The sequence below is a fragment of the Symphalangus syndactylus genome, chromosome 16 (genome assembly GCF_028878055.3).
Source record: "Symphalangus syndactylus isolate Jambi chromosome 16, NHGRI_mSymSyn1-v2.1_pri, whole genome shotgun sequence".
NCBI classification, from domain to species: domain Eukaryota; kingdom Metazoa; phylum Chordata; class Mammalia; order Primates; family Hylobatidae; genus Symphalangus; species Symphalangus syndactylus.
The window spans coordinates 11,179,667-11,199,746 of record NC_072438.2 but is presented as its reverse complement, the minus strand read 5'-3'; the positions used below and the strand labels follow the sequence as shown (position 1 = coordinate 11,199,746).

The window sequence follows — 20,080 nt, the reverse complement described above, 5'->3', positions numbered from 1 at the left end:
CTGGGCTCAACGAAGCCAGAGTTTCTCTCCAGATTTCGTAAAGCCTGTTAAGTTCCATGCATGCAAAATGAACCCCACCAAGAGACAGGGCTGCCTCAGAGATAAAGCTCCAGGGAGGGAAGAGAAGCCATAAAGATGCAGACAAGGCCAGGTGTCTGCAGAAGCCAAGAATGGAGCACAGGAGCAAAGTCACAAGGACATGAGACCACAGAGCTCCCTGGGAAACAAAGGACAAGCATGACCATGCCTGAGTTTCCCAGTTCAGTCTCTGGAGGGCATCAGAGCCCCAAAATAGGTAAAGCAGAAACTGCCAGAACTACAAGTAGAAAAACAGCACATCCACAATCCCATGGGAGATTTTAACACATCTCTCAGCAAGTAATAGAACAAGCAAGAAACAAATCAGTAAGAAGATAATACCATCAAATAGCACAAGACATGAGAAAGCCAGATTACCTGCAATATTTTTAGAAAAGCATTTTTTTCCTATATAAAGCAATGAGGGTTAATTCCTAACATTCCCTTCCATAACACAGAAAAGGTGACAACAAAAATCTCCACAACAGAAAATTACTTGATTCCAGACCACAGTTATCTAAAGAGACCAGTGAGTGTAATATCTAAAACATATAGTTATCTTCTGTTTCCAACTTAAAAGGTTGAGCCTCGACCAGCCTGGCCAATATGGTGAAACCCCATCTCTAGCAAAAATACAAAATTAGCCGGGTGTGGTGACACACGCCTGTAGTGCCAGCTACTCGGGAGGCTGAGGCAGGAGAATCACTTGAACCTGGGAGGCAGAGGTTGCAGTGAGCTGAGATTGTGCCACTGCACTCCAGCTTGGGTGACAGAGAAAGACTCTGTCTCGAAAAAAAAAAGGTTGAGCCTAAAAGCTGCTAGTCCACCTAGGTACCCTGGTAAATACTAGCTAACACAGGCTATGCTGCTGCAAATTACAAAAATGCTATTAAGACTTTCATTAACTTAAGATTTCCAAAGGAATCTAGGTTGAGCTATAGCTTATGAGTTATGTTCATTTTTGCATGTATATTATACTTCAGTTTTCAAAATTTAAGTATATTACTAAGATACACAGATTCAAACTGGTCCATAAATCCCAAGCATGATAAATAAAAAATTTTTTTTTTTTTTTTTTTTTTTTTTTTGAGACGGAGTCTTGCTGTGTCACCCAGGCTGGAGTGCAGTGGCGCGATCTCGGCTCACTGCAAGCTCCGCCTCCCGGGTTCAGGCCATTCTCCTGCCTCAGCCTCCCGAGTAGCTGGGACTACAGGCGCCCGCCAACACGCCCGGCTAATTTTTTGTATTTTTAGTAGAGACAGGGTTTCACCGTGTTAGCCAGGATGGTCTCTATCTCCTGACCTCGTGATCCGCCCGCCTCGGCCTCCCAAAGTGCTGGGATTACAGGCTTGAGCCACCGCGCCCGGCTAAAAATTTTTTTTAAACGGGGGCTGGGCGCGGTGGCTCACGCCTGTAATCACAGCACTTTGGGAGGCTGAGTCGGGCGGATCACAAGGTCAGGAGTTTGAGACCAGCCTGGACAACATGGTGAAACCCCAGCTCTACTAAAAATACAAAAATTAGCTGGGCATAGTGGTGTGCACCTGTAATCCCAGCTACTCGGGAGGCTGAGATAGGAGAATCGCTTGAATCTGGGAAGTGGAGGTTGCAGTGAGCCGAGATCACACCACTGTACTCCAGCCTGGACGAGTGAGCAACACTCCATCTCCAGGAAAAGAAAAAACAAAAAAAAAAGGATAGGAATAGAGGGTAGAAAAATATAAAAGTACCGGCTTCACAGGACCCATGCTCAGCCCACTCCATGGCAGGAGCTATCTCTTCTTCACATCCCTGTCCTTCCAAAACGACACTCACCACTCACTGTCTCATTCTCATCATGGGGTGCTGCAGGCCAAGTGTTGGAGAATCAAAAATGGACCCAAGAGCTCCACTTGGAGCAAGGGCTCAGCACTGCTTGAAGACCTACTGCACACAGAGTTTCCCTTGCAAACTCTGTCTCCCGGAGCAATGAACACAACTAGCGACCAGACCTGGGCTCCTACATACCATTCCGTACTCAAAGAACCTAGGCCTTCTCTGAGAAATGGCTGATGCTAGGGTTGGGGGACGGGTGGGAAAAACTACAAGATGAACCTGGAACATCTTGTTGTACCAGAATGTAAAAGAGGTGCTCAAGGGCTGACAGGGACATGTCAAAGGCATACAACTTAAAGGAACTTAATAGAACTCCCACTGGTCAAATTTGGGACAATGTGAGGATTTAAGAAAATAAGGACTAAAATACATAACTCGTTTTTCTTTTTAAGAGGGGAGCTCATTTTTGCAGAAAAATGACAGCTAAAAGGTAGAAAGTGCAATAATAGCCAGTTACCATTTAACAAGTCCATGATGAATCATCAAGGACTGCTAAAGCTGTGGCTGTTGGGGACAGGTATGGTGGCTCACACTTGCAATCCCAACAATTTGGGAGGCCAAGGCAGGAGGAAGATCACCTGAGCCCAGGAGTTTGAGCCTGGAGTGAGCTATGATTGTGCCACTGTACTCTAGCCTGGACAGAGCAACAGAGCCAAGACCCCATCTCAAAACAACAACAACAACAAAAGCTACACTGTTAGGACAGACTACAAACACAGCCCACAGGTCCCTCATAAGTGACAATGGGGACCTGTGCCTTTCCACAGAGAGCTCTGGTGGCCATCACCTACCAGGGGTGGGTCAGCTGACACATAAGCTCCTCCTGATGTGGTCTGACTAGCACTCTGTCCTTCCCTCACTTCTCTTTGTTCTGCTCACTTCCTTTGACCCCTTTTAAGATTATCTGAATCTCCTTTCAGTTGGAGGGTATCTACCTACCCAGGCTTGACTCCTTCTGAACTGCTTTTCAAATGTACAGTATCTTTTATACTCTAATGTCTTCACAAAAAAAAAAAAAAAAAAAGTATATTGTCAGTCTTCTGAAGGAGGTTTGCTTGTACCTCCTACTCTACATCCCACAATAATTCCTAGAGAAGCAGACTGCTGAGGTGACGCAGGCCACTGCCCAGCCTAGGCTGGTGCAGGACACTCCCTTCTTCTGCATACAGATCTTTAGCAAAGGGCCTAAGCTACCTTTCAAGGTTCCAACTTTGAGATCCAACCTGGCCTTTGTGACCTAGGTCTGATCATGAGAAAGCTAAAGCAGTCATGAGGAACTGGGGATTGGGAGTGCTGTTCTAGACTAGCGGAAGCTAAAGAGGCACAACCACCAGATGAAAAGTATGCATCTCAACCCCAAAATACAGAAAAAGGCAGGTACGGGGCCTGCTGGGGACATGCCCCTCTACCTGCTTTTAGCACAATAACAGATCTTGTTACTGATGTGATGTTTCCCAAAATGTGGCTGGGTGCTGAGTCAATAAGGAAACTGTCCTTGTTCTGACGTATTTGGGGGTAACAGTGCCACGACAGCTACCAGCCATCATGCAACAAAAGAGACGGAGGCTAGGCACAGTGACTCATGCCTGTAATCCCACTGGGAGGCCAAGGCAGGTGGATCACGAGGTCAAGAGATCAAGATCATCCTAGCCAACATAGTGAAACCCCATCTGTACTAAAAATATAAAAATTAGCTGGGTGTGGTGGCGTGCACCTGTAGTCCCACCTACTCGGGAGGCTGAGGCAGGAGAATTGCTTGAACCCGGGAGGCAGAGGTTGCAGTGAGCCAAAATCATGCCACTGCACTCCAACCTGGCAACAGAGTGAGACCCCGTCTCAAAAAAAAAAAAAAAAAAAAGAGAGAGATTCAACAGGTAGAACAAGATGTTTCAAGGTGGAGAATCTAGACGAGGGGATAGGTGTCTGCTGTGCTGTTTTACTTTGACTTGAAAGTTTTTAAAATAGATAAAAAAATAGATCAAATATTTCACACATACACACAAAAGCTAGAATCCAAGTATACCCATTTGGCATTATGTTTTGAAAACTGAGGGAATACCTGAGGACATGAAAACACTTAAAAACAGATACAAAACTATTAAAATTAACCAAACACTAGGTGGCTGCAGGGTTAATAACTGGTCAAACAGGAAGGTTTTCAGGAAGCAGCTATAGAAGAAACCAGGGGAATGGGGATTGATACAATAAAAACTCGGGTTTTAAAAGTAAAAGGGAGGATAATAACAATTGCTAATACAAGCATCCGGTGGTCACTGCATTAAGACCTTTCCATGAAGGTGATGGTTTCATCTTCCTCATTTTCATACACAGGGAAACTGAAGCTTAGCAAGATTAAGTTCATTATCAAGATCAGCCAGCTGAACCAGACCCTGGCAGGCTGATTCCTGAGTCCCAGTCTCAACTGCAGAGAGTAACACGACAGTGCCATAAGCACAAGAGTGAAAGCACTTAGCCACAGTGCAAGGTCCAGGAGTCAAGCAAAGAAAGAGAGATGAGGCCAGGCACGGTGGCTTACGCCTGTAATCCCAGCACTTTGGGAGTCCGAGGTGGGCAGATCACTTGAGGTCAGGAGTTTGAGACCAGCCTGGCCAATATGGTGAAACCCCATCTCTACTAAAAATACAAAAATTAGCCAGGCGTAGTGGCGCACACCTGTAATCCCAGCTAATCAGGAGGCTGAGACACAAGAATTCCTTGAAACCAGGAAGCAGAGGTTGCAGTGAGCTGAGATTGCACCAGTGCACTCTAGCCTGGGAGACAGAATGAAACTGTGTCTCAAAAAAAAAAAGAGAGATAAGTAAAGATGGCAGTATATCTGAATGTCAGAGAAGCTGTTGTAGACTACAGGAATTACTTAACTCCAAGGCAGAGGAAAGATGCAATGATATTAAAGTGGGGTTGCAGCACTGTGGCTCATGCCTGTAATCCCAGCACTTTGGGAGGCCCAGGCAAGTGGATCACTGGAGCCCAGGAGTTTGAGACCAACTGGAAACATGGCAAAACCCCATCTCTACAAAAAAATACAAAAATTAGCCAAGTGTGGTGGCACGCACCTGTAGTCCCAGCTACTCGGGAGGCTGAGATGGAAGGATCACCTGAGCCCAGAAGGCAGAGGTTGCAGTGAGCTAAGATTGTGCCACTGCACTCCAGTCTGGATGATGGAGCAAGACTCCATCCCCAAAAAAAGAAGAAATTAAAAGTAATAAACCCTAATAGGAAGAACAAGGAGACTTTCAAAACACTACTTCAGTTTCATACGCATGAGAGGCTAAAAGCTAAAGATGGCATCATATAAATAAGTAAATATCCCCAGACACTAAAAAGGAAATCAGTAAGAGCTGCTTGTGTGCCACACAGACAAATGACATGGGAGTCACAAGGTTTGCTGTGTGGAGACTGTGCCTGGTTTTAGAAAGCAGAGAAAGAGGCCGGGCGTGGTGGCTCATGCCTGTAATCCCAGCACTTTGAGAGGCCGAGGCAGGCGGATCACAAGGTCAGGAGATCAAGACCATCCTGGCTAACACGGTGAAACCCCGTCTCTACTAAAAACACACACACAAAAAATTAGCCGGGCGTGGTGGCAGGCGCCTGTAGTCCCAGCTACTCGGGAGGCTGAGGCAGGAGAATGGCGTGAACCCGGAAGGCGGAGCTTGCAGTGAGCCGAGATCGCGCCACTGCACTCCAGGCTGGGTGACAGAGAGAGACTCCGTCTCAAAAAAAAAAAAAAAAAAAAAAGCAGAGAAAGAATTAGCAGCCCCTCACACACACCCATGTGTGCCTGCACTCGGGCTGCAGAGGTTGAAGGTCCATCCTCAAAGGGGAGACAGCTTCTATCTCAACCAGCACTTATTTTTTCATATTCTGACCAAGTCTAGAGGCCCTGGGGTACACCCTGGGGTTCCCGCAACCCCTTGGAAAGGAATCCCTGCATTCTGGCAAGCCAAGGATGCCAAAGGTCCTCCATGGAGACAGAGCTGAAGCCAGGCCATAGGCTCTTCTGCCACAACTCCTGCAGAGCACACATGGCACAGGACAAGAGGCCACGGCAGGACTCAAGCAAGGGCACCCAGGACTCGGCAGAGGCCTCTTCGTCCTCAGCCTGCCCCTCTAACATCTACATCTGCCAGGGAGGCACCTCTGTACCCCACTCCTAGCAGCCACCTGCTCCCACAGCCAGCTGACAAGCCTGTTTTGGCCATGCAGGTGGCAGTGCAAAGACATAAGCTCATAGCAAGGGCAGCAACGCTGCCCCCACAGGAGCTCAGGCCTCCAGCCAGAGACCAGAAGGGGACATGTATACAAGGACCACCAAGGGGCCATAAGAGGCTGACTGGTCAGCAATATTGGACTGGAGCACTGGCCTGGTCTGGCCTGACTCTAGATGCCACACTTCCAGAGGGTGCACAGATCAGATCACAGGGTGACACTAACTTGCTCAGTTCTAACTCCGCACTCGCCACATCGCAACTTGCTCAAACTAAATTCCAACTTCACTCTAGAAGAACTTTCAGAAAAACCTCAAACCACATTATCTTTTACTATTCCTCTAAAAACACATTTATGGGTTAGCCAACTATTATTTGCTCTGTATCAGGGACATATAACATTATTTTTGTGTGTGTGTGAGACAGAGTTTTGCTGTTGTTGCCCAGACTAGAGTGCAATGGCGCCATCTCGGCTCACTGCAACCTCCGCCTCCCGGGTTCTAGTGATTCCCCTGCCTCAGCCTCCTGAGTAGCTGGGATTACAGGCGTGCGCCACCACGTCCGGTTAATTCTGTATTTTTAGTAGAGACGGGGTTTCACCATGTTGGTCAGGCTTGTCTTGAACTCCTGACCTCAAGTGATCCATCTGCCTCGGCCTCCCAAAGTGCTGGGATTACAGGCGTGCGCCACCGTGCCTGGCGGTACATTCTTAATATTTTATGTCAGCTGCTCCATGTAAAAATCAATTTATCTAATCACTTCCAGTGTTTTCCATCTTCCCATAGGCCTAATAAAATTCACTTGGACATTTTTACAACTTAAATTTAGCATAAAACACTCTTGCTGCAAATCATCCTGAAACAAGCAATCATTGTAACTAAATAATAAACTAACAGGCCGGACGCGGTGGCTCACGCTTGTAATCCCAGCACTTTGGGAGGCCGAGGTGGGCGGATCACGAGGTCAAGAGATCGAGACCACGGTGAAACCCCGTCTCTACTAAAAATACAAAAAAATTAGCCGGGCGTGGTGGCGGGCGCCTGTAGTCCCAGCTACTCAGAGAGGCTGAGGCAGGAGAATGGCGTGAACCCAGGAGGCGGAGCTTGCAGTGAGCCGAGATTGCGCCACTGTACTCCAGCCTGGGCGACAGAGCGAGACTCCATCTCAAAAAAATAAATAAATAAATAAATAAATAAATAAATAAATAAATAAATAAATATAAACTATCATAAAAACAGAAATTATACAAGACAAAGGTCATGTCTCCCTTAACACTAATTCAATCGGATTAAGTACGTATTTGAGTTGAATATAAAAAGAAATGGCAACACATCACATTTGAATCAATCACTAACTTTATGTAAAGCTGCAAAAATGAACCACAGCAGGGCTATTTAGAGTAAGAAAGAAGCCTGGAGATGAGAAAGATTAAGTGCAGAAGAGAAAGTTGGAAAAACAACCCAAAGAACACAATACCTTTAAGTTTGGTATAGCTGTGAAGGAGTGGATCTGCAGAAACCATGCAAGGCCACCAAGGGTAACCCGACACTTTGGACCACACCAAATCACCGACGTTGTATTTCAACAGGTGGTCTTTGTCTCTTCCAGTGTTTGGACAAGACTCTTTCTTAGCTGGAATCTGAAAATGAACAACAGAAGACAAACACTAACACATCCAATCACTACCTGTGTATCCAGAAGACCAAGGATTCACCAGGCTACGATGTCCAAATACACACAGACCCCCAAAAATGGAGTGTGCTCCCTTGCTGTGTTTTAGATGATAGCCTCAACATCGTTTCATCAAAATTTTGTCTCTTAGGCCAGGCATGGTGGCTCACGCCTGTAGTCCCAGCACGTAGGGAGGCCGAGGCGGGCAGATCACGAGGCCAGGAGATCGAGACCATCCTGGCTAACACAGTGAAACCCCATCTCTACTAAAAATACAAAAAATTAGCCGGGCATGGTGGCGGGCACCTGTAGTCCCAGCTACTTGGGAAGCTGAGGCAGGAGAATGGCGTGAACCCAGGAGGTGGAGCTTGCAGTGAGCCGAGATCACGCCACTGCACTCCAGCCTGGGCGACAGGGCAAGACTCCATTTCAAAAAAAAAAAAAAATTTGTCGCTCAGTCTCAGCTAAAGGATCAGGACAGTGCATAGCACACAGCAGGTGTTCAACATTATGAAGATCTTTATATAAATCTATTTCCTTGGCCTAGTATTAATAGATGGTCTTTAATGGTACTTTATTCAACTGGTCGAAAAGGAATTCTCACAGAATTCCAAATCCATACTGACTCCTGCCCGCAGTCATGTCTGACGATCAGTTCTCAGCAGCTCACGTGTCACCAACATGAACCGTCCCAGTGTGGTGAGGGCAAGGGCGCCAAGAGGACTAGGAGCAAGTCTCGGCTCCATTACATGTAATCTGAGTCCTTGGGGCTCTCTGAGCCTCAATTTCTCCATTTCTAGAACATGATGGGTAGGCTGAGGCTGAACATTCCACCAAAGAAAAACTCCTCCCCACAAGCCACTCACAGTTCTGCTCTCCAGTGGAAACAAGCACAGGCAGCATGGCCCCAACCCTCCAAGGGTGAATCTCTAGCCTTGCTCCTCAGAGCACTATACACATGGGTAGATTGTTCCACTGCCTCAGGCCTCAGTTTTCTCACCTGTGAGCTGAAGATGCCAGCCCAAAACCTTGCCACAAGCATGCTGGTGAGGGCTGGCATGAGCTGCCACATGACACATTTTCATGTTTTTTTGATCCTCCCACCTCAGCCTCCCTAGTAGCTGGGGCCACAGGCAGTGCCACCACGCCCAGCTAATTTTATTTTTTATAGAGACAGGGTCTCGCTATGTTGCCCAGGCTGGTCTTGAACTCCTGGGCTCAAGCAATCCTCCTGCCTCAGCCTCCTGAAGTGCTGGGATTACAGATGTGAGCCACCGCACCAGGCCTGACACACTTTCTTTATTTTTTTATTTTTTTGAGACGGAGTCTTTCACCCAGGCTGGAGTGCAGTGGCGCAATCTCGGCTCACTGCAAGCTCCGCCTCCTGGGTTCACGCCATTCTCCTACCTCAGCCTCCCGAGTAGCTGGGACTACAGGCACCCGCCACCTCGCCCGGCTAATTTTTTGTATTTTTTTTAGTAGAGACGGGGTTTCACCGTGTTAGCCAGAATGGTCTCGATCTCCTGACCTCGTGATCCGCCCGCCTCGGCCTCCCAAAGTGCTGGGATTACAGGCTTGAGCCACTGCGCCCGGCCGCCTGACACACTTTCAGAACAGCTACCGGATTACTGCACAGCAACCCAGGTTTACATTTATTGACCCCACTCTGCAGAGGAAGAGTCAAAATTCAGGTGAGTTACTCAAGTTTTAACAAAACCAAGGGACACAGCTAGGAATAAAAGCCAGATTTTTTTGTTTGGTTTGTTTTTCAGTTGGAGGAGAAGGAAAAAGCCAGCTCTGATACAGGAACATCGTTTGAGGCCAGGAGTTCGAGAACAGTGTGTGCAACATACCAAGACCCTGTCTCAAAACAAAACAGCTAGGTCTCTGACAACTTGCACAGGCCTCTTCCCAAGCAAAAGCATGAGGTTCAATACTGCCATAGGCACCTCAAAAAATCTTTCTAGGCTGGGCACGGCAGCTCATACCTGTAACTCAAGCACTTCAGGAAGTGGAGGTGGGAGGATCGTTTGAGCCCAGGGGTTTGAGACCAGCCTGGGCAACACAGCAAGCCCCCATCTCTACAAAAAATAAAAAATTAGCTGGGCACATAGTGGTACACACCTGTGGTCCAACTACTCAGGAGGCTGAGGTAAGAGGATCACCTAAGCCTGGGAGGTCAAGGCTGTTGTAAGCCATGATCACACCACTGCCCTCTAGCCTGGACAAAAGAGACCATCTCAAAATAAATAAATAAATAAAATTTTAAAACTTCACCATTGCAATTACATGAGCGAGGACTAAACAGCTCCTGAGTAATCAAAAAACATTTTTTTAACCCTCAAAGCTCTTCATTATTTTAACAATTTCAAGGAGCTGCAACTAAAAAGCAACACCCTATAGACCACCAGATGAACAGAGACTGCTGCCCCATCAAGAGTTCTTTCCTTCTGCCAAAGCCATGGCCCCTTGGTTGTTTCATATGGCTTATACTCATCCGAGTGTCAGGGCCATCCTGAGTGCCACATGAAGGCATGGAAACACCAACCACCAGGCAGAATGGAGCAGCACCACCACATCTTTCCATCGCAAGTTAGGATGAGGATACACTCATTCACTTGTGTTCAATGTGCTGGGCTCTGCACTGGGAACCAAGAACAGGAGGCAAAAGACACATCCCTAGGCCTCAGGGAGGCAGACCATCTGCTGGACCACCTGGCTGAGGAGACAGTAAGTGGACACTGGACCACAGGGTAAGGATAGCGGGAGCACCTCTGCACAGCTCTGCTTCCCACTCATCAGATGGTGGAGACTTAAGAAGTCACACTCTAGAGCCCAGCATGTCTCCACTGACCACATCAGGCTAAAGAACACCTTGGAGATGAGTTCCACGAAAAGAGTGCAACCTGACGTTGTCAAGCAAGGGCTCTGAAACTGGCAGAACCACGTTAAGAAACAGGCTTTGCCTCTTTTTAGCCATTTGAATCTTGAACACTTAGTTCACCTCTCTAGACCTCTCAACTGGCTCAGCAGCCAGCTGAGAACTGAGGAGGCAGTGCCAGGGCATCCTGGAGCCCACCCTCCAACCCACAGCCAGGGCTCCGGCAAGTGGCTGGAAGTACCAGGCCTGTCCTCACCTTCTCCGCCCACCCCAGTACTCGTGCAGGTGCCCTCATAGGGTGGCCATGCTCACTGCTCAAGGTCACGTGACCCCTTACACGATGTCTCCTAAATACCTTTTTATCTGAAGGACTTGATATCTTAGACACAAGAGCTGCTTCGACAAGGCCCTGCTCAAGCAAGGAGTCATATTTTATGCTCCTCTTCCTGTTCCTTCTCGCCTTGTTTTCTGGCTTTTGTCCATTTTCTTCTGACTGAGACACATCAGCAGCACTGTCACCACAAATGGAAGATTCAAAGAGAGGCTTCCCATTCATGTACGTTTTGGTGATTTTCAGCTTTATTTCTGGAGAGCCATTTTTGATAGGGGTAGTGTTAGGGGGTGTCCCAATCCCTTTCATTTCCTGGGACTCAAAACGCAGTTTGGCATCGTGTGCACCGGGTTCTCCATTAAACACCCGGGAAGTAAGATCTTTCAGCTTGTCGGCTGGAATAAAGGGCAGGGCGTCGTGGCCGTTAAACTTCTGCATGACCCCCTCCTGCAGGCTACTGGAGAGCTGGGCTTTGCTGAGGAACACAGAACACTCGCGATTCACCTCGCAGCTCGGAGTCTTCCCGTTGGCACTGCCGAGGATTTCTGGTGCCTGCTTCATCTTTATGCACTTTACAACACTCTGAACAGAAAGGGGACTCTGCTTGATGCTAAATTCCATCCAGCCCAGATGCTTCCGTTCTTAGAACACTATGGTATTAAAAAAAGAAAAAAGAAAGAAAAAGCAATTACGTTTAAAACCTAACAGAGGTATGCCAGGACCTCTACAGCTTTGTGGGGTCTGATTTTCTTTGTAAGCAATTTATGATGTTTTTATAATAATTCAGGTCACAGAAGGCAGTTTTAGTATCACAAAAATTACACAGAATCACAAAATGATAAAGCTGAAAGAACAAGGAATCATTTTTTAAAGGAAGAACATGAAAGTCAGTCAAGACAGCAAACTCCAGTCATACCACTAATAATCTACAGCGTGGCCATGGATGCATAACTTGTCAATCATCCCTGAAACACAGATTTCCACCTGTCCACCAGCATATATTTAAAAGAGCTAATATGTGTGAGGCAGCTGGCATAATGCCAGGCCTATGCAAAACGACAACAGGGAATAGCATAAAAGCAAAATCAACACTAACAGGAAAAGAGCTCATCCCAATCCCTCCTGTTACAGCTGAGGTATCAGGCGGAGGCTCAGAATGTGCCCAAGATGACCTGAGCAGCAAAGTTTAAAACCAGATATTCCAACTCCAAGCACAGGATTACCTCCAGGTTGATGAAAATAAGAAGCAAAAAGCCAAGAGTCTCCAAGGGTGAAAGCATTCCCAGCCAGGTCTGGCTATGCTCAACCCAGTATTCTTATCTCAGTCCACTAATCCCCTCCGTGTTCAGGCCTAAATTAAACAAGAAAGAGCACAGCAGTAAGGTCATATTTTTTAGTTACTACCTGAAGATTAACTACTTGAGAACAACACCACTGAGCCACAACACAGGTTACTTTGCCAGTGCACCACACTGGCCAATGAGGCCCAAGTGCAGAAAGGGCAGTTTAGGAAGGTAACTCTGGCTGCAGCATGGTGGTGTGGCGTCTTCACTACAAAGCTACAGTCCCTAATCTGAGACATCTAGTGAAGGGGCCAGAGCCCCAAAACACAGCTAGGAATAAGAAACAGGTAGGCACCCGCCCCAGCTGGGAAGGCATCTCTCAGGCGTACACCATCACAAGCTCCAACAACAGCCTTCTGAGAAGGCAGAAATCAACAGCATCAGACACTGGGGAAAATTTGAGTACAGTAAGGACCAGAGATGCCCGTGGACTAGAACAGCGGTTCTCAAATGGGGAGGATTTTGTTCCCCAGGGACACTTAGCCTCATCTGGAAGCATTTTTTTATTACCACCACTAGGGGGCGGCCCCTGACCTATGATGGGTTGTGGACGCTGCTGCATCCACATCATGGACAGCATTATGGACGCTGCTGCATCTCCTGCAACGCACAGGATGCCTGGGCAACAGGGCTATGCGGCCCGAGATGTCCACAGTACTGAGGTGGAGGACACCTGATGTGGAGCAACAGGGGGCTGCTGGTGTCTGCAACCCACAGTCTCCACAGAAAAGCAGACAACTGAGGAAGGAGACAGGAAAAAAAGAGCAAATGTAAAACCTTGAAAAAACGTTAAAGTCCCAGTTCAGCTTCATGTGCTCTGGACAACTCTTTAACACCAAAACACATACAAATGTGTTCTGTCTGACCCGCAAAATTTCTTAAAAAGGCAGATCAAAGTCAGTTCCTCTTCCAGCTCATATCATACCAACTGTCCCAAGGCAAAAACTATAACCCTGGACAAAATATAAAAAACCACCTCCTGAAGGAACCGAGAGCAACCAAAAGCAGAGAGAAAATGGATGGAACCAACTGTTGAAAGAAAGGGAACAGCACTGGGTAAACTCCATTTTTAAATGTGTGACTGAGGAGAGTTTGAAGCAACTGTAACAGCTATGAGGGGGGGAAATCTCAAGGAGAGAGTCTCAGAGGGGAGCCCCAAATTCTGCCTATAAACTCTGCCCAAATTTCTGGCTGATTCCAAGCAGCCTAGCTTATGAAATAACTGAAAAGAGATTCCAGCTGCTGGACAAAAAAAAAAAAAAGTGTGTGTGTGTGTGTTTTTTTTTTTTAGACGGAGTCTCGCTCTGTCACCCAGGCTGGACTGCAGTGGCGTGATCTCAGCTCACCGCAACCTCCACCTCCCAGGTTCAAGCAATTCTCCTGCCTCACCCTCCTGAGTAGCTGGGACTACAGGTGCCCACCACCACACCCGGCTAATTTTTTGTATTTTTAGTAGAGACAGGGTTTCACCATGTTACCCAGGATGGTCTCGATCTTCTGACTTTGTGATCCGCCCACCTTGGCCTCCCAAAGTGCTGGGATTACAGGCGTGAGCCACCGCACCTGGCCACAAAACCATTTTTAAGGGGAATGTGGTCAGGCTTTGGGAGGCCAAGGCAAGAGGATCACTCAAGTCCAGGAATTCAAGACCAGCCTGGGCAAGACAGTGAGAGCCCATCTCTACAAAAAAATATAAAAATTAGCCAGTCGTGGTGATGTGCACCTGTAGTCCCTGCTACTCAGGAGGTTGAGGCAGGAGGATCGCTTGAGTCCAAGAGGTCAAGGCTGCAGTGAGCTATGATTGCACTACTGAGCTCCAACCTGGATTACAGAGCAAGACTGTCAAAAGAAGGGGGGAAAAAAAGGAAGCAGAGCCTCACAGATCTGTGGAACAAAATAAAGGGGTCTGGAGTCCCACCCAGAAGGAGGAGAGGAAAAAAAAAAAAAAAGGCAAAAATATTTGGAGAAAACAATGGTCCTCCAAAAGTTCCCCAATTTAATAAGATACAAATGTACAGATTCAAGAAGTTCAGCAGCTGGGTGAGGTGGCTCATGCCTGTAATCCCAGCACTTTAGGAGGCTGAGTCAGGTGGATCACTTGTGGTCACGAATTCAAGACCAGCCTGGCCAACGTGGTGAAGCCACAACTCTACTAAAAATACAAAAATTAGCCAGGGTTGGTGGCACATGCCTGTAATCCCAGCTACTTGGGAGGCTGAGGCAGGAGAATCGCTTGAACCCAGGAGGTGGAGGTTGCAATAAGCAAAGACCATGCCACTGCACTCCAGCCTGAGTGAGACTCCGTCTCAAAAACAAATCAATAAAAATAAAATTTTTTGTAGAGACGGGATCTTGTCGTGTTGACCAGGCTAGTCTCTAAGTCCTGGCTTCAAGGAATCCTTCCACCTCGGCCTCCCAAAGTGCTGGCATTATAAGCAGGAGCCCCTGTACCCTGCCAAACAATTTTTTTTCCCTTGAGACAGGGTCTCACTACCACCCACGCTGGAGTGCAGGGCAATGGCACAATTTCAGCTCACTGCAACCTCCATCCTTCATGGCTCAAGCAATCCTCCCATCTCAGCCTCCCGAGTAGCTGGGACTATAGGTGCACCCCCCATGCTCAGCTAACTTTTTAATCCTTTTTTTGTATAGATGGATCTCACTATATTGTCCAGGCTGATCTCAAACTCCTGGGCTCGAGGGATCTTCCCATCTCAACCTCCCAAAGTACTGGGATTACAGGCATGAGCCACTGCACCCAGCCCAAACCACCTTCCTTTTTTTTTTTTTTTTCCTTTGAGACAGAGTCTCACTCTGTCACCCAGGCTGGAGTGCAGTGATACGATCACGGCTCACTGCAACGTTTGCCTCCCAAGCTCAAGTGATCTTCCTGCCTCAGCCTCCTGAGCAGCTGTGAGGACTACAAGGCACTTGCCACCATGCCCGCCTAATTTTTGTGTTTTTGTACAAAGTCTCACCATGTTGCCCAGGCTGGTCTCAAACTCCTGGGCTCAAGCGATCCACCCGCCTTCGCCTTTCGAAGTGCTGGGATTACAGATGTGAGCCACCATACCCGGGTTTAACTATCTTTCTTATGTTGGGGAAGGCAAGGAGTGGGTAAGTTCTTAAGTTTAGAAAAGTATGAAGAACAATAGGACAAACTAATATACCCACCACCTTGAAAGACAATTTTTTGCATTCTGCCACATTTGCTTCCAGTTTTTTGTTGTTGTGTTGTTTTGAGATGGAGTTTCACCGTCACCCAGGCTGGAGTGCAATGGCCCGATCTCGGCTCACGGCAACCTCCACCACCCGGGTTCAAGCGATTCTCCTGACTCAGCCTCCTGAGTAGCTGGGATTACAAGTGTGTGCCACCATGTCCCACTAATTTGGTGTGTGTGTTTATTTTTAGTAGAGACAGGATTTCACCATGTTGGCCAGGCTGGTCTTGAACTCCTGCCCTTGTGTTCCACCCACCTCGACCTCCCAAAGTGCTGGGATTACAGGCGTGAGCCACTATGCCCAGCTGCTTCTAGTTTTTACATGAAAGAAAAGAACTACAAATAATAACCACTACAAATGTGTATTTAGTGCTTCCTCTGTGGCACTCTGGTTTGAAGGCAGTCTCCAGACCTGAGAACTAGGAAAGGAAAGGAGCAATGGGAGCCAGCCCTCATGGGGTTGCCAGGTCCAAGAAGCCAGGGTCACCTAGGCAGACCATTCACCTCCACACCCACAACACTATAAGGTAGGCATGACTCTTCCACTCCACAGGTGCAGGGGCTGTGACACCCAGGTCGTACAGCTGGGAAGCAGAGGGGCAGCACTCAAATATAAGCACTCTACCTCCAGGTGCTGCCTCCCACCAGTCTGGTGAGGAGTGAATGCATAAAGCACATAAAGATGAAGTCTACCTTATTTCCAACGTATAAGTTCCATTTGCTCTCCCCTAGAGGCAATCTCCATCATGATCTTCCTACACACCCTCCCAGGCTATAGCGTGTATTCATTAACACAGAACTGTTGCATGCAGTTTGTATTGCCATAAACACTGTCATACCTTTGTTCTGCAAATTGATCAGTCAGTCAACATACCTTTATTTCCCTATCATGATATGTACAAATATAGCTTAGTCTTTTTAGCTGTTGTATTATTATTCATCACAAATAATTTATTCTTATTAAGTTACTCAAAGATGATGGAAACAGGCCAGGCATGGTGGCTCATGCCTGTAATCCCAGCACTTTGGGAGGCTGAGGAGGGAGGATCATCTGAGGTCAGGAGTTCGAGACCAGCCTAGCCAATATGGCAAAACCCTATTCTCTAATAAAAATACAAAAATTAGCTAGGCATGGTGGCGCACACCTATGATCTCAGCTACTAGGGAGGCTAAGGCAGGAGAATCGCTTGAATGTGGGAGGCGGAGGTTGCCGTGAGTCGAGATCGCACCACTTCCCTCCAGCCTGGACAACACAGAGAGACTCCATCTCAAAAAAACAAAATGATGGAAACATACATAGAAAATGATGTAAAGTTTCCCAAAATATTATGCAAAGTTAGCATAATCCTTATACCAAAACCAGGGAAAAAAAGTATTTAAAAAAAAAAAAAAGCTATAGACAAGATCAGTCAAGAACTGACTGAAACTACCCTAAATAGAAGTCAATCAAACCCAGCCATCACTATATTAAAAAAGAATAAGATACCATGGCCAAAAAGGGCTTATCCAAAAATATAAGGATAATTCAACATCAGGAATTCTATTAATGTTGTCACCATGTTAATACATTATGGAAAATTTCTGGTGAAGATGGCTAAAATGCTGTTTTAAAGAAAAAAAGAGGCCAGGCATGGTGGCTCACGCCTGTGACCCTAGCACTTAGGGAGGCTGAGGCAGGTAGACTGCTTGAGTTCAGGAGTTCGAGACCAGTCTGGTCAACATGGTGAAACCCTGTCACTAATACAAAAATTAGCCAGGAGTGGTGGCATGCACCTGTAGTCCCAGCTACTTTGGAGGGGAGAGGCAGGAGGACTGCTTGAACCTGGGAGGTCGAGGCTGCAGTGAGCTAAGATGGTGCCACTGCACTCCCACCCGGGTGACAAAGTGAGATCCTGTCTCAAAAAATGAAGATAGAGAGAGAGAGAGAAAAAAAGAAAGAAGAAAGAAAGAGAAAGAGAGAAGGGAAGGAAGGAAAGGAAGGAAGGAGAGGAATGAAAGAAAAGAGTTCGGGAAGGAAGAAAGGAAGGGAGGGAGGGAGAGAGGCCGGGCACAGTGGCTCACTACTTGTAATCCTAGCACTTTGGGAGGCCAAGAAGGGAGGACTGCTTGAACCCAGCAGTTTGAGACGAGCCTGGGCAGCATAGTGAGACCCTGTCTCTACAAAAAATAAAATTAGCCAGGCACACTGGCGCACATCTACAGTCCCAGCTACCCGGGAGGCTGAGGTGTGAGGATGGCTTGGGCCCAGGAGGTTGACACTGCAGTGAGCTGTGACCACACTATTGCACGCCAGCCTCGTGACTCAGCAAGACCTTGTCTAGCTACATTGCCTAATGCAAAGCAAGAAAGAAATCTCCAGGTCTAGAAATGAAAAGGGAACAGCAGTCTGAGCCTCACAGGGTGCAGGCTGCCCACGGCAGGACCCCAGCGTTTAAGAGCTGGGGCTTGGCAGCCAGAATACAGAGCAGAGGTACAGGACAGGGGCTTGGGTCTGACTGGGCTTCCTGCACAGAGCCCAAAGGAGAGGAGTCATGGAGAGCAGCTGGCTACAGTGATTAGGAGCACCAAGTGTGGAGGCTGCTGTCTGGACTAGAATCCCAGCTCTGCCACTTATTAAACTGTGGGACCCTGGCCAAGAGCCTCTACCACTCATCCTCACTCCATGTCCTGAGGACAGAGGACCCACCTTGCAGGTACTTTCAAACATTAAGGAGGAAAAGAAGCCACACCAGGCAGAGGACTTCCTCATCACCAGGTGAGTGTCTGTGGTCACAGTGCTGTCATCATCACCTGAGCCCCTCTACCAGCCAGCCCAGGGCTGGGCCCTCAGCAAACACCCACCAGAGGCCACTGGGGTGACAGAGCCACCCTTGAGAAATGTGAACCCCAAGCCTCTGCCTAAGAAGGCTAAATCCCGAGACCAACAAATATATGTCAAAACAGGTCTAGAATGAGTGACACTGGTAGGGCCTGTAGGGCAACCTGAGAACTGCCCATGGGGAGTCCCCCTCTCCCCGGGAGAGCCACTGAGAGATGCCCCTGAGGTAAACACAGCCTCCCACCAGCAGTGAGAGATCCTCCAGGAGCCAGGCATGGGACAGTATGGAAGGTCTTCTACAGAAGAACAGGAAATTACTGTTTCCATGATTTGCAGACTTGGAAAAAAAAGGTATTGGTATTGAAATTTAAAACTCAGTTGAGTTGAATATAGCAGACCAGGCACAGCTAAAAATATAATAATTAGAAGATAAATCTGAGCGAATCAGCAAGGAAAAGGGCTGATAAAGAGATGAAAACCATGTAAGATAAATTAAGACATAACATTCATGAATGTTTCATTCTGTCAAATATAAAGTGCCTACTATGAGCAGGACACTGATTTTAGGTGTTGGGATTATAACATTGAACAAAACAGGGTGAAAAACACTCTGTCTACCCAAAAGAATTAAAAGCAGGAACCAGAAGATATTTGTACAACCATGTTCACAGGAGCACTATTACAGTAGCCAAAAGGTAGACGTAACCCAGGGGTCCATCAACAGATGAATAGATAACCAAAATGTAGACTATCTACACAGTGTAGTAGTATTCAGCTTCAAAAGGAAGGAAATGCTGATATCTGCTACAATATGGATGAATCTTGAAGAAACTATGCTAAGTGAAATAAGGCAGACACGAAAAAGACAAATACTGTAAAATTCCACGTACAAGGTCCCCAGAATAGTATTCATAGAGACAGGAAGTAGAATGGTGAGTGCCAGAAGCTGGGGGGAAGAAAAAGTTGGATGGGGAATTATGGGACAGAGTTTCAGTTTGAGAAGATGAAAAAGTTCTGGAGATAGTGTCATGGTTGTACAACAATGTGAATGCACTTAAGACCATAGAACTAAATGCTTTAAAATAGTTAAAATGGGCCAGGCGCGGTGGCTCACGCCTGTAATCCCAGCACTTTGAGAGGCCGAGGCGGGCGGATCACGAGGTCAGGAGATCGAGACCATCCTGGCCAACATGGTGAAACCCCATCTCTACTAAAAATACAATTAGCCAGGCGTGGTTGCGGGCGCCTGTAGTCCCAGCTACTCGGGAGGCTGTGCCAGGAGAATGGCGTGAACCTGGGAAGCGGAGCTTGCAGTGAGCCGAGATCGCGCCACTGCACTCCACCCTGGGCGACAGAGTGAGACTCTGTCTCAAAAAAAAAAAAGTTAAAATGGTAAATTTTATGTTATGTATACCCCCAAAAATCCTCTACCTTCAAAGAGCTTACATGCCAATGCAGTTCTAGTTGGAGAGGCTTGGGAGGATGAGGGAAAGACAACTTTTTCTTTTCATTTTTTTTTTTTTTTTTATTGAGACACGGTCTTGCTCTGTTGCCCAAGCTAAAGTGTAATGGTGCCATCACAGCTCACTGCATCCTAGAACTCCTGGGCCCAAGCAGTCCTCCCACCTCAGCCTCC

General features: G+C 47.2%; 1 protein-coding gene across 8 annotated transcripts in view; it reads right to left on the bottom strand.

Annotated features, from left to right (window-relative positions):
• The window catches only part of NSD2 (nuclear receptor binding SET domain protein 2), a 110,999-nt gene that overhangs the window by 68,733 nt on the left and 22,186 nt on the right, over positions 1 to 20,080 (bottom strand). For 6 of the 8 annotated variants that reach the window (XM_055246221.2, XM_055246224.2, XM_055246225.2 and 3 more), the window contains exons 2-3: positions 11,087 to 11,712; positions 7,656 to 7,818 (exon numbers count right to left, since the gene is read on the bottom strand). In XM_055246221.2, coding sequence (XP_055102196.1) covers positions 7,656 to 7,818; positions 11,087 to 11,683 — 760 coding nt within the window. In that variant the 5' untranslated portion in view covers positions 11,684 to 11,712. Of the gene's footprint in view, positions 1 to 7,655; positions 7,819 to 11,086; positions 11,713 to 12,285; positions 12,414 to 20,080 lie in introns of all 8 variants that reach the window. The other 2 variants (XM_055246222.2, XM_063619657.1) reach the window with 1 other exon arrangement.